At 36.1% G+C, this 13910-nt stretch overlaps 1 protein-coding gene across 16 annotated transcripts in view; it reads left to right on the forward strand.

Moving 5' to 3' along the window:
• ERC1 (ELKS/RAB6-interacting/CAST family member 1) overlaps nt 1-13910 on the forward strand; it is a 542093-nt gene that overhangs the window by 122199 nt on the left and 405984 nt on the right. For all 16 annotated transcript variants that reach the window (XM_032254227.1, XM_032254224.1, XM_032254230.1 and 13 more), the window contains one exon: nt 904-1071. In XM_032254227.1, coding sequence (XP_032110118.1) covers nt 904-1071 — 168 coding nt within the window. The remainder of the gene's footprint in view (nt 1-903; nt 1072-13910) is intronic.

The raw sequence follows: 13910 nt of genomic DNA on the forward strand, positions 1-13910 counted from the left end.
CCCCCATTTATTTATTTTATTGCATTTTAGGTTTTGGACATTCAAGTTTTTAAAAATAAAAAGATAACTTTTTGTTTCATTAGTGACACCGAAATTACTGACTTCTTGTCAAATTTATGCTTCTAATAATTAATATATTTTTTAGTTCCTTGCTAGGTTGTAGACATAATGTAAAAGCAGATTTAATTTCTGTTTACTTGGCTTATACTTAGGGTAAAAAACTATTTAAAAAATTCTTACAAATAGTAGGAATGTAAAGAAGGTGTTTGAAAAAAAAATACTTTAAATGTTAAGAGAGAAATTAATACACATAACATCAAATTATAGGATTTTACAAAAGCATATATGTATAACATTAAAAGTAGCTCTTTAAGATAATTTTATGCGGACTTTTGAGAATGAAAAATATAACTTAATGAAAAATAAGCACAGCAGCAGATTTTGAATTTAAATAGTAGTACTAGGAAGTTTCTTTTTTCCCTCTTCTGTTATATCTACACTCATCCTGCATTTGATCCATCTGAAGTGTTCTGAAGAGGTCTCACCTAAAAAAATGAAAACTATTTTATCAGTACAGTGGTGTTCTTTTGCTTACTGCTGTCTCATTGTCATCTAATTGAATTGCAATTTTCTTTGCCTTCATTCTCTTTCTAAGGGGTTTCAAAGAATATTTAGAAGACATAATAAATGAAAACTGGACATTTCCCTTTTTGTTGAATAAGCATAGTTTTTTTTGCGGGGGAGGGGTCCAAGATTAGGTGGATGCAAAAAGGTGAATATGTTCTATCATATCATTTGTGCTGCATTTAGTTTCATATTTTGTGACTCACCCCTGTCAAACATCCACATAAGAGTTGCTTATTTTACTTCCTTTTTCCTTAAAGTGTTTTACTTCTTTTCTAGATTGGCCAGGTGAAACAGGAACTGTCCAGAAAGGACACAGAATTACTTGCCCTGCAGACAAAGCTAGAAACACTCACAAACCAGTTCTCAGATAGTAAACAGCACATTGAAGTGCTGAAGGAGTCCTTGACTGCCAAGGAGCAGAGGGCTGCCATCCTGCAGACTGAGGTAAAAAGAATTCTGGGATTTGTGGGGAGTTGATTTCTTGGCACCTTTTCATAAGCATTACCTGTTCTATTTTTGTTATATTTAGAATTGGGAAATATGAGTAATCTCATGATTAATTCTTTAGCAGCATGATAAGTTATTGTACTAAAATGTAACCATCTTGTTTCAGTTTTTCCTAGATCTAACAAGTTAAAATGGGTGCAGTTTGTTTGTTTTTAATTATTTAAACTTTCACTGAGTCTGTACTTGAAACTATAAAACTAACAGTATTAAAAATGAAAAGATAATTGTAAAAGAGAAATCATTGATTTAGAAGCTTCATGAATGACAATGAGCTTGGTTATGCTGCATTTGGAGTACATTTAAGTGTTCTTAAGTTGTGATACTATGAATAACTGTGTATAGGAAACTGGAATATATTAAAGTTCTAGATAGTCTAATTTTAAACCACAGATATTAGACAATGTGTCGTTATATCCTGTTTGAAAATAAAGTTAGTGGTTTTAGAAATCTTAGAAGATTATCTAGACTGTTGGCTGCGACTTCAGATAGGTGTTGACCATCTTCGGATAGGCATATGACTTCAGGTGGATATTTAGTGTACTGCTAAATAATCCCAGGTGGATTCTTACTTATCTTATTTTCAATGATCAGAGAGAAAGAGTTGATGATGCTATGTGGATTTACTGTCTTAATATGAAATTTTTTTTAAAGGTCACAGTGAAATAGGTAATTTAAGAATAGATAAGTAGTTTTGCTTTATAGAAGAAACATAAAGAAGATAATAGATAAGAAAGAAACATAATAGATAAGAGCATAATTTGATGGAAAAAAGGAATGAGGAGGAAAAGAAAGAATAAAAACATCATAGTCTTAGAAGACAAGAATCTTTAAGTAAGGAAGAAAGAAGAAGGAACCTAAACTGTTTCATGTAGTATTTCTATCTGTACAATTTGGGGCTTTGATAAAAATGGGAGATTTTAGATGACATATTTGTAATTTTTCTTATAACAGACACTTTCTCTATTTTAGTTATGTTTCATTTTGTTATGATATCAGCTCCATTCTATCTCACAGAGATATTTTGGATATAAAATCGTGAGATGCAGTAGCGTCTAAGGCTCTGACTCTAGAGTCATGTTAGAGTTTGGACTTCATCTTTACCATTTACTACAAGTCGCATGGTCCTGGGAATATATTTAACTTCATTATGCCTCACTTTTCACATCTGTAAGATGAAGAGAATAGTAGTGCTTAACTCATAAGTTTGTTGTTAGAATTAAACTCATTTCTTCACTGCTAGTGTTTGGCACATAGTAAGTCTTTGGACATTCGTCTTTGCCATCATTTTATAATTCTTGTAATAAAATCAACTAATAGATGTGCTGTCGAGATGTTAAGAGAACAGTTTTCTCTTTCATTGTCACAGTTTTGTTTAGAAGATCTGCTTTTTCATATTTTTATTAAGCTAAACTTAGGTTTATTCAGAAATTACAAATATAAAATTATCTAGAAAATGTTACCTGCAAAGTTACTCATTTATAGCTTTATTAATTTTAAAATTTTTTTGTGGGTACATAGTAGGTATATTTATGGGGCATGTGAGATATTTAATACAGGCATTCAGTGTGAAATAAATAAATTATGGAGAATGGGGGTATCCATCCCCTCAAACGTGTGTCCTTTGAGTTACAAACAATCCAATTACACTCTATTTTAAAATGTAAAAGCTTGAGTGCATGTAATACTGCAAAAGGGTCAGAAGAGGGTGCCAGTGTTCTAGAGGCCAGCCCTACTTCCAAATTTGCTACTGTAATAGCTTTGGATGGAGGTGGCAGGTGTGCAAACCAGAGAACCAAGCAGTTGGTTAATGATAATGCAAACATTTAAAAGCTTGTCACAGTCTAATAAATGACTTTTCCCCCTTGGCAATCTATCCTTCTCTTTGTACCTCTCAAATAATGTTCTTATTAGCCAGGTCTCACCCAGATGGGCTTGTGATTGGTTTCTTGTGCCATAGAGAATAGATTGTATTTGTTGTCATTCTTGAATGGTTTTTATATTTGTTTTTAGCCATTACAAGAGTAGCTGAGTCTCATGATTATTTCTGTAAGTTACTAGGGCCACTGCTCAAATAGAACCATATGATCATAAAAAAGAAAAGAATGAAAGCTAACTTCCTTTTGAATTTGGAATGATATTAAGAATGTAATATGTCTGTTTATCATCATTACTTAAAAAATTACTCTGATGACACTTGACAAGAGTCCCCTTTTCCGAAGCAACTTTCCAATGTTAGAGCCCAGTAAAAGGCAGTTTGTGCCAACTCTTTGAAAGTTTTCATGTATTTTTATAATTTGCTCTTAGCTGATTTCATCCTCTTTTCTGCAGCTATCCTAGACTTGGTTCTAATACTCAGATCACTAAATTAAGTAAATGTGGAAAAAGAACATGGATCATGGAGTTCTTCATTTTTTTTTTTTTTTAGAGATAGACTCTTACTCTGTCACTTAAGCTGGAGTGCAGTGGCATGACTATATTAATAGCTTATTGCAGCCTTGAACTCTTGGGATCAAACACTCCTCCTGCCTCAGCCTCCCAAGTAGTAAAAACTATAGGCATGCACCATCACATTTGGTTAATGTTTAAATTTTTTTTTGCAGAGACAGGGTCTCACTATGTTGTCCAGATTGGTCTAGAACTCCTGAGCTCAAGCAGTCCTCCAGCCTCTGCCTCCCAAAGTGCTGGGATTATAGATGTGAGCCACTGTGCCTAACCAGGAGTTTAAAAAATTTTTTAAATTCTTTAAGTAAAACAATTATATGTGAAAAGATCTAATTTTTTTTTTTTTTTTCTATTTGGACTACATGGACTGAGGTCCTTTGGTGTTGTACAAGGTACGATATATATGAATCGTTCCTGTTTTGTAATCATCTCTTTTGATCTGATGATTGTCACAGTGGTAGTCTGGATTTACTAACATAGTGGTTAAAAGCATGATCTTTGGAGTCAGACGTAGTCTTGAAACCCAACCCTCTACCATTACTGGTTGTGTGACCTTAGAGGAGTTACTTTACTTTTTTTGTTGTTAAGACAGAGTTTCACTCTTGTTTCCCAGGCCGGAGCACAGTGGTGTGATCTTGGCTCACCGCAACCTCCGCCTCCTTTGTTCAAGGAATTCTGTCTCAGCCTCCCGAGTAGCTGGGATTACTGGCATGCCCTACCACACCTGGCTAATTTTGTATTTTTAGTAGAGACAGGATGTCTCCGTGTTGGTCAGGCTGGTCTCAAACTCCCGACCTCAGGTGATCCACCCACCTCGGCCTCCCAGAGTGCTGGGATTACAGGCATGAGTCACCGTGCTCGGCCAAGCGATACTTTACTTCCTTTTCTCCCCCCCCTGAGACGGAGTCTCGCTCTGTCGCCCAGGCTGGAGTGCAGTGGCACAGTCTTGGCTCACTGCAACCTCAGTCCCCTGGGTTCAAGCGATTCTCCTGCCTCAGCCTCCTGAGTAGCTGGGATTACAGGTATATGCCACCATGCCTGGCTAATTTTTTGTATTTTTCGTAGAGATGGGATTTTACTGTGTTAGCCAGGATGGTCTCCATCTCCTGGCTTTTGGAGTGCTCCTTCCTCTTTCAGCTTCCTCTCTATACCTGGGGCAGAGCATTTGTTGTAGCAGTTGTACAGATGATTATACCAGAGGCTTTCTGATCTGGAAGGCTTCCTTCCTGCCACAACCACTCCCCCAGCTCCAGATGGTGAGTTGACACTGCTTACAGTGGTGATGGAGTAATGTCCTGTTTGCAGGAAGATGTAGATAATGATAAGCTTAAGAAATTGACAAGAAAATATAAGCATAAGTATGGCTCTTAATACACTAGAATACTAATCAAAATGGAACGTATAAATTTCAGACCATCAGAGTAAAACTCATTTACCCAGTGGAAAATAGAAAAGGATGGGGAGGGGAGAGAAAGAAATGTGATTGTTTGTGGACATCATGAAAAAAGAAGGCTGAAATAAGTACAAATAATGGGAAAGTCAATAAATACAAATAAGTACTTGGATTAAAATAAAAATGTAAATCTTAATTGAGCTAAAAAGATATAGAAATGTACTGTCAACAAGAGTTAAACAGAGATAAAAAGTAACAGCAGGCTGGGCACTTTGGCTCACGCCTGTAATCCCAGCACTTTGGGAGGCCGAGACAGGCGGATTGCCTGAGCTTAGGAGTTCAAGACCAGCCTGGGCAACATGGCGAAACCCCGTCTCTCCTAAACTACAAAAAATTAGCCGGGGGTGGCGGTGTACACCTCTAGTCCCAGCTACTTGGGAGGCTGAGACAGGAGAATTGCAAGAACCCAGGAGGCAGAGGTTGCAGTGAGCCAAGGTTGCACCACTGCACTCCAGCCTGGGCAACAAAGCGAGACTTGGTCTCAAAAAACAAACAAACAAACAAACAAAAAAAAACAAAACAGCAAAGTTAAAAATACAGAGATAGAAAAATATTTAAAAATAAAAGTTATGTCAGGAAAATATGCCTCCTCAAATATGATTTACTTTAATGTTAAATTATCTTTTAAGACACACGGAGCAATGTTATATACTGATAAAAGAAACAGTAGGTCAAGAAAATATAATCGTGTCCATTTATGCATCTAACAACATGGCATTTAAATATATAAAGCAGGCTGGGTATGGTGGCTCATCCTCGTAATCCCAGCACTTTGGGAGGCCGAGGTAGGTAGATCACCTGAGGTCAGGAGTTTGAGATCAGCCTGGCCAACATGGTGAAACCACATCTCTACTGAAAATAGAAAAACTAGCTGGGTGTGGTGGCATACACCTGTAGTTTCAGCTACTCAGGAGGCTGAGGCAGGAGAATTGCTTGAACCCAGGAGGCGGAGGTTGCAGTGAGCTAAGATCATGCCCCTGGGCGACAGAGTGAGATTCTGTCTCAAAAAAGAAAAACGCATGCATGCATGTGTACATACATGCATACATACATACATATCTGATATGTATATATGTCAAATATATATCACATATATTTGTCAGATAGATATATATATCAGCAATGAGGTGAAATTAGGTAAATCAACAATTGTAGTTGGTCATTTGGATGTGCTCCTGTCAGAATTTGATGAAGTAAACAAAGAAATATCAATAGAAAGTTTAATAACATTAACAAGCTCAAGCTCATAGATGTGTATATAGAATTTTGTACTAACAGAATAAGCAATATTTTCAGGAACTTACTGAACTGTAATAAAAGTCAGCCATGTACTGGGTCATAAAGGAAACTTCAAAATTCCCGAGTCAAAATCACATGGACTATGCTCTCTGACTTCTAATGCAGCAAAATTAGAAATGAGGAGTAAAGAATAGCAACATAAAACCAAAGTCTACAATCTGAAATATGCTACTGAAATGACCTGTGGGTTAGATAAATATAAACATTTTAGAAATGAGTGGCAGTGAAAGCTCTCTATATAAAAATCTGTGGAACATAAGTAGAAAATCTGTGGGTTATAACTAAAGCAGTATTTAGAGGGAAATGTCTAGTTTTTAGCATATTTATCAGAAAGTAAGAAAAACAAGTAATCTAGGAGTTCAAATGAAAAAAGTAACAGTTAATCCAAAAACAATAAAGAGTAATAAATATAAAGTGAGAAATTAAAGTAGAGAATAAAACAACACCAAGAGGTAGTTATTTGAAAAAGGTTAATAGGACAGAACAGCTCTTACAGATGATAAAGGAAAAGTAGCTAGTAGTACTACAAATTTAAAAATAATATAAGACAGCTGGGCATGGTGGCTCACCCCTGTAACCTAGCACTTTGGGAGGCCAAGGCAGACTGATCACCTGAGGTCAGGAGTTTAGAGACCAGACTGGCCAACGTGGTGAAACCCCATCTCTACCGAAAATACAAAAATTAGCCAGGTGTAGTGTTGTGTGCCTGTTATCCCAGCTACTTGGGAGATTGAGGCAGGAGAATCGCTGGAACCCGGGAGGTGGAGGCTGCAGTGAGCTGAGATTACACCACTACACTCCAGCCTGGCGACAGAACAAGACTCCGTCTCAAAAAAAAAAAAAAAAAAAAAAAAATATATATATATATATATATATGTATGTATGTATCACAACTGTAAACAATTGTATTCTAATAAGCTTGAAAAACAAGCAGAAATAAATTTATGGAAAAATATAAAATGACAATAAGTTCAAGAGGTAAGAGAAAACATGAACAACAGTCATTATAGAAATTAAAATGGTAATCATCCTCAACGCCTTTTCCGTTCCAAATCCTAAGGCCCAGATGGCTTTCCAGGAGAAAATATTTGATATTTTCTATCAAATATTTGAAAATAGTCATTTCATCCTCAAGTTGTTTCCCCTCCCCAAGAAAAAACAAGAAAGCCTAATATTCTACCAAAGGATATGGGAAAAAACAAATAAATTAAAAGCTACTCCATATCAATAGATGGTATAATTTAATACTGCAGGGGTATTAGTCTTCTTGAAGTTAATGCATATATTCTTTTGCATTTCCAATGAAAACACCAAGCAGTAGGCCAGGCATAGTGGCTCTGAATCTGTAATCCCAGCACTTTGGGGGGCCGAGGTGGGTGGATCATTTGAAGTGAGGAGCTTGAGACCAGCCTGTCCAACATAGTGAAACCCCATCTCTACTAAAAATAAAATTAGCTGGGCATGGTGGCACATTCCTGTAATCCCAGCTACTCAGGAAGCTGAGGTAGGAGAATCACTTGAACCTGGGAGGCAAAGGCTGCAGTGAGCCAAGATTGTGCCACTGCACTCCAGCCTAGGCGACAAGAGTGATACTCCATCTGAAAAAACAAAACAAAAAAAACCAAGCAGTATTTTTTAGGAACTCATTTTACTTTAAATTTAGTAAGGATGAGTTACAAAAAGATAAACACTAATATGACTTCATTTGTCATATCTAGAGTCAAATTCACGGAGACAGAAGGTAGAAAGGTGGTTATCAGGGACTGGGAAGGAGAGAATGGGAAGTTCAATAGGTATAGAATTTTAGTTTTGCAAGATGAAATGGGTTCTGGAGATTGTTTGTACAGCAGTGTGAATATACTCAACACTACTGAACTGTACACTTAAAATGGTTAAGATAGCAAATTTTATACCTGTGTATTTTACCACTGTTAAATTTTAAAAAATTTATGTGGATGAATAAAGCTATTCTAACATTAGAGTAAAGAAAAAGAGAAGATGGGAGAACCCTGCCCTATGAGACATGAAAATATAGAGTCATAAACTAAATGAAACCAAACAATACACCTCAGAACAGTGCAGTACTAGCACAGGAAGGAGCAGATAGCAGAAAGAATAGGGAGCGTGAAATCAGAAACATTTATGTGGAGGGAGAGTCAATCATAAACTAGTGGAAATTAAGCAAGCATGAGAAAATTGAGATATCAAAGGGAGAATAAAGTCACCACCTACTTCATGCTAGATGAAACAGTGAACTCTAGATTGATTAAAAACCTCAATGTTAAACTACAAAGCTAATCAATGAAAATGTTGGGTAGGAATTGGATAAGATAACTTAAATGATTCCATCAAATTGAAGCATTTCTGTTCAAGAAAGAAAACCACTGGCAATGTTAACAAATGAGTTTGGGAGAAGAGTTTTTTCAGGGCCTCTTAAATTAGTAAGGATTCGGATGTAGAATAAAAAAGAGAAGTTTGAAAATCAATAAGAAACAGACTATGGGGAGAGAGAAGGATTTGAATAGTCAATTAACAGATAAGGAAACCTAAGTGGTTAACAACTGTGCTATGATATCCTCAATCTCACTAGTAAATAAAGAAATGCAAATTTCAAAGATGATGAAATACTATATTTTGTTCATCAAATTGATAAAAAATAGAAAATGAGATAAGCTTGCGAGGATTTGGGCAAACAGTAACACAAATGACGTAGGTGCTTTCAGTAATCCCATTCCTTGGTGTATTTCCCAGAAAATGTTCCCACTGGTCCACAAAAGGACATGTGTAAGGATGTTCACCACAGTATTATTTGTGGGAACAAGGAATTAAAAGCAGCATAAGTGTTTATTACTAGGAAGTTGGATAAATACATTATTGTGGATATGTACCATGGAATACTGTACAAAAGTCAAAAGTAGTGATACAGAAGCATGTATGCATTGGACCATGGATAGATAAAAGTACTATACATGTTTCTTTTTCTTTTTTTGAGACAGAGTTTTGCTCTTGTTGACCAGGCTGGAGTGCAGTGGTATGATCTTGCCTCACTTTATAGTACTTGTTACAAGTAGTATATTGTTTAAAAAATAGCACCCATCCCGTTTTTTAAAAGTAAAAAAACAGGATGAGGTATATAGCATTAATATAAATTGAAAACATGTATGAATATAAAAATCACCCACTGTGTTTCTAAGATACATATTCAGGAACATATTAAAACGTATTAGAATAGCTGCATATTGAAGGAGGGATGGGTATTGAACTTAAATGGAAAACCATTAAAACGAGTAGAACTTTACATGGATCAATGATAACATGTGGATAGCAGATAGACCTTGGTCCTAATAGATATCTGAAGCCAAGCCCTCTGCCTAAATCTAGTACTCTCCTGGAAAAGGTTGGATGAGAAAAAAATTCCTTCTACCAGTATTGGTGGCAATATGAGAGACTGACTTATTCTCCTGGGCTTTGATTTAGTGAAAAGGTCTCTCAGCATGCAGATTTGAGTTTCAATAGACATAACTATTCTGAAGGGACGTTCTTTCAACCTAGTACGTGTAGGCTCCCACAGATAAAAGCATTGCTTAGAATGAAATAATGGGAGTAAGAACAAATAGAGTGATTCGACCCTTAGGAACGTTGGATAATAGAATGAGACTATAAATTAAATGATTAAAGGATGGACTAGGATGCATGGGAGCACTCTCCAGAATGGATGGTCAGATATATCTTGTTGGGGTGTTGTTTCAGAACTATTGAGAGCAAAAGCTGATGCAGTGTAGCAAGTAAACAGCTAGGTAGCACAAGGTGTTTAATTTTTATTTTCTTAATTTTTAATTTTTATAGAGACAGAATCTTCTTATGTTGCCCATGCTGTTCTTCAGCTCCTGGGCTCAAGCGATGCTCCCCACTCAGCCTCCCATAATGTTGAGATTATAGGCATGAGGCACTGTGCCCAGCTATCACTAGCTGTTTAGTATAGTGTCTTTGAAATTTGGATCTGCCACTACTGTATGAGTGTATAGTTTTTTGCCTCAGTTTCTCATCTGTGAGAAGAATAATAGCCTTACCTCATAATGTTGTGAGAATTAAATGTTAATGTATCTATATAGTAACACTCAGTAAATATTAGCTGCTATTATTATAATGAAATGCATAATGCATAAAGGAATGCATGAGAAAAAAACAAGATACTGTAAGTAAAACCAACTGGGTTATAAAAGATCAAAACAGGATTTAGACATGAAACATATAGTAACTAAAATGGAAAACTCAGTATATTAGTTTAATTGCAGATTATGGAGTGTTGCAGGAACAGTAAGTGAATTGGAACATAGATCTGTTGAGATATTACCCAGAAAACAATAAGAAAGATAGGAAGATAGGAATCATTAAAAAGAACTCTTTGGAGATTAGGCCCAACTTACATCTGCATAAGTTTCAGAAGGAGAGGATAAAGAAAATGGGAGGCAATCTTAAAAGGATTGCTGAGAATTTTTCTGATTTTGATGGTAGGAATGAATCCTTCAATTCAGGAACAAATTATTCTTGAGTAGGAAAATATCTATACCTACACAGAGCATAATGGAACCACAGATAAACTGATCTTAAAAACTGCCAGATAGACTGGGCATGATGGCTCATGCCTGTAATCCCTGTACTTTGGGTGGTCGAGGTAGGAGGATCACTTGAGACCAGGAGTTTGAGACCAGTGTGGGCAACATAATGAGACCCGGTCTCTACAAAAAAACAAAAAGACAGAAAAAAAGCCAAAACAACAAAAAACTAACCAGACATGGTGATGTGTACTTGTAGTCCTGGCTACTCAGAATTCTGAGGTGAGAGTATTCCTTGAGCCTAAGGGGTTCAAGGCAGTAGTGAGCTATGATTATGCCACTGCACTCCAGCCTGGGCAATAGAACAGGACCCTGTCTCTAAAAAAGAAGACAAACAACCTGCTAGGGAGGAAAAAAAAATTACCTACAAACAATTAACAATTAGGCCAACATCAGACTTTTCACTTGCAACAACAGTAGTGAGAATATAGTAATGTAAAATCTTCGAAGTTTAGTGAAAAACATTGGCAACTCAGAATTCTGTACCAACCTGAACTATCACCATTCTTCAGTAAAGACTGAAGAAAGACTTTTTCTTTCAGATTAATACAAACGAGAGTTTACTACTCAGGATCCCTATGGAAAGAACTGTTAAAAGATATATGTTAGAAAGAAAGAAATTATATTCAGAAGGAAAGAATGAGATCCAAGAAAAAGCAGGAGACAAAAAGGCATTAATGTAACAAATAGGAAAAAAAAAAAATCTAATATCTAATAGTCTGATAGTATGGCATAGACCTTACAGTAATAGTGCCATTAAAGCCAAAACTTCAAAATCAATTGAGGCTTATTCAGTAAAGGTAAAATATTTCAGAGAAAGATCACAAAAGGAAGAGCTTGTCTGGTGATTCTCCTTGTTGGTATAATGTTGCTAAATAATAGAGCAGGTGGAATTCTGCATCTAGATTGTTTCTTGTCTTCCCTGTCAAGAAGAGCATAGAAATGAAATGAGTAGAATATGTATTTCAACAGTGGGAAAATGAAAATGAAGCTCAAGGTGTGTGAACAGAGAAATTGTAAGAAAGCATAAAGACCTCTGCAGTGGCTCGGCACGGTGACTCATGCCTGTAATTCCAGCACTTTGGAAGGCCAAGACAGGAGGATCACTTGAGCCCAGGAGGGTTTTCACATAGAAAAAGATACAAGGAATTCTCTCTTTCTGGGAAGCTTTCACATAGTGTTATAAGGCTTTGTTGATGTTACTTCTGATACCAAAATGAGGAAGTGTTATATATATGTTGGCTTAAAGGGGTCAAAGTAGGTCGACTGACTGCCATGCTTTAGTAGGTTTGCAGAGGCCAGTAGTCACATTTTTCTTGAGGCTGCATACCTGCTACTTTTTGCTGTATACTTTGTAGAGCCAATACTGTGTCTTCTTTGTCTGCTATGAATTTTCAAGGGAAAGTGAGTGAAGATATCACCATTAATTTTTCAGAATATAAATCTGTGAAATGTATAGTTTTTTTTTTTTTTTTTGAAAAACTGTTTGCTGTGGAGTGGCTCATTTCTACTTTGACTATTTTGATGTCTGAGCTTTTCATCTTTTTGTCAAGTATGGGGCATCAAACAGAGCTCAATGCAGTTTGTTGAAATAGTACTCTAAAAGGTTTACTTATGTGTAGTCTGTAATTCTATCAGTCCCATGGCTAGTCCCTTCACCTAGCCTTCAGCCTCCCATCTAGGTGGGAACAATGGGAAATGTAGTCATAGGATATATCATTTATAGTGGACTTGAGCAAGTCACTTAATTAGTTTAGGCCTTGATTTTCCTCAGCTTGAAAGTTGGGAGTTTAAATTATTTAACTCTTAAAAAATTTATGAAATACTGAAGAATACAGGAAAAATGCAGAAAATATAATAGATACCAGTCAGATTTAACATACATTAAAAAGTTCTTAAAAATGTCTCATTCTAAATTAATCAATGGAAGATGTGGTTTAAATAAAAATTAATAGACTTTTTGGTTTTTAAAAGTAGTTGGGACCAGGAATAAAGATTTGGAAGCTGTGGAGGTGGTGGCCAAAGCCTTAGAATTAGATTAATTTCTCAAGAGGAGACTCCATGCAGTGAGATGTGAGGAGAGGGAAATGACAGAGGATGGAGAACACTGAAAAGGTGTGATCACAGAGTCAGAAAGGGAAAGTGTCATGTTGGCAAAGCCAAGAGAGGAAAGATAGAAAACAAGCTATATTTCCATGCAACTAATAATTACAACTAACATGACTTTAGATAGATCTATTTATTGATTTAAGACAAATCAAAGTTAAGGTAGGTTGAGAGAATTGTTTTTGATTAGAAGTGAGAGGCCAAAACAGTAGGATAGCCATTTTCTGTTCACTTCCATTGGTAGAGAAAACCTTGTAGACAAAAGCCTTCTGTTTTTATTGAAGTTGGCATGACCTGTTTACCACAGACAAACTTGGAAAGCTGGGTGAATGCTGTTCCTCCAGCTCCACTGATGTGAATAAACAAGGTTTTATTCCTCCTGCTAGGAGTGGTGTTAAGGCGATGACTGTGTGTCCTGCTGGCCTTTGAGGGGTTTTCCTGAATGTGTTTTTTGTGGTTTGCAAAATACGGACCTCACACAAAATTACACTACAAATTTAGTTCATTCCAAACCAAAAGATCAGTATAGAATTCAGAGCAATTAATCTAGTCGTAGCAAAGTGGTTTTTGTGGTGGTTTTTATCTCAAATCTCCAGACTAGCATATTTAAATTCTGTACTATACCAAAAAGCAGACTAAGAAAAAGTGTACACAGGTGATTTGAATTGAATACTTAGAAAGGAAAAGACCATTTAGTAATTAGGGGTATGCACTTGGGCAATTTCTGTGTCTAATATTTATAATATGAAATATTTTTTATATCAAAGCCTATGTTTCCAGCCACACTTACACTAAAGGTTTATATGTTATAACAAGAGTTCTTATTCTTCACCTTTTTTGGTCACCAATTCATACTTGAC

Source organism: Sapajus apella, unplaced genomic scaffold (assembly GCF_009761245.1).
Source record: "Sapajus apella isolate SASKATOON/1434 unplaced genomic scaffold, GSC_monkey_1.0 scaffold86, whole genome shotgun sequence".
NCBI classification, from domain to species: Eukaryota; Metazoa; Chordata; class Mammalia; order Primates; family Cebidae; genus Sapajus; species Sapajus apella.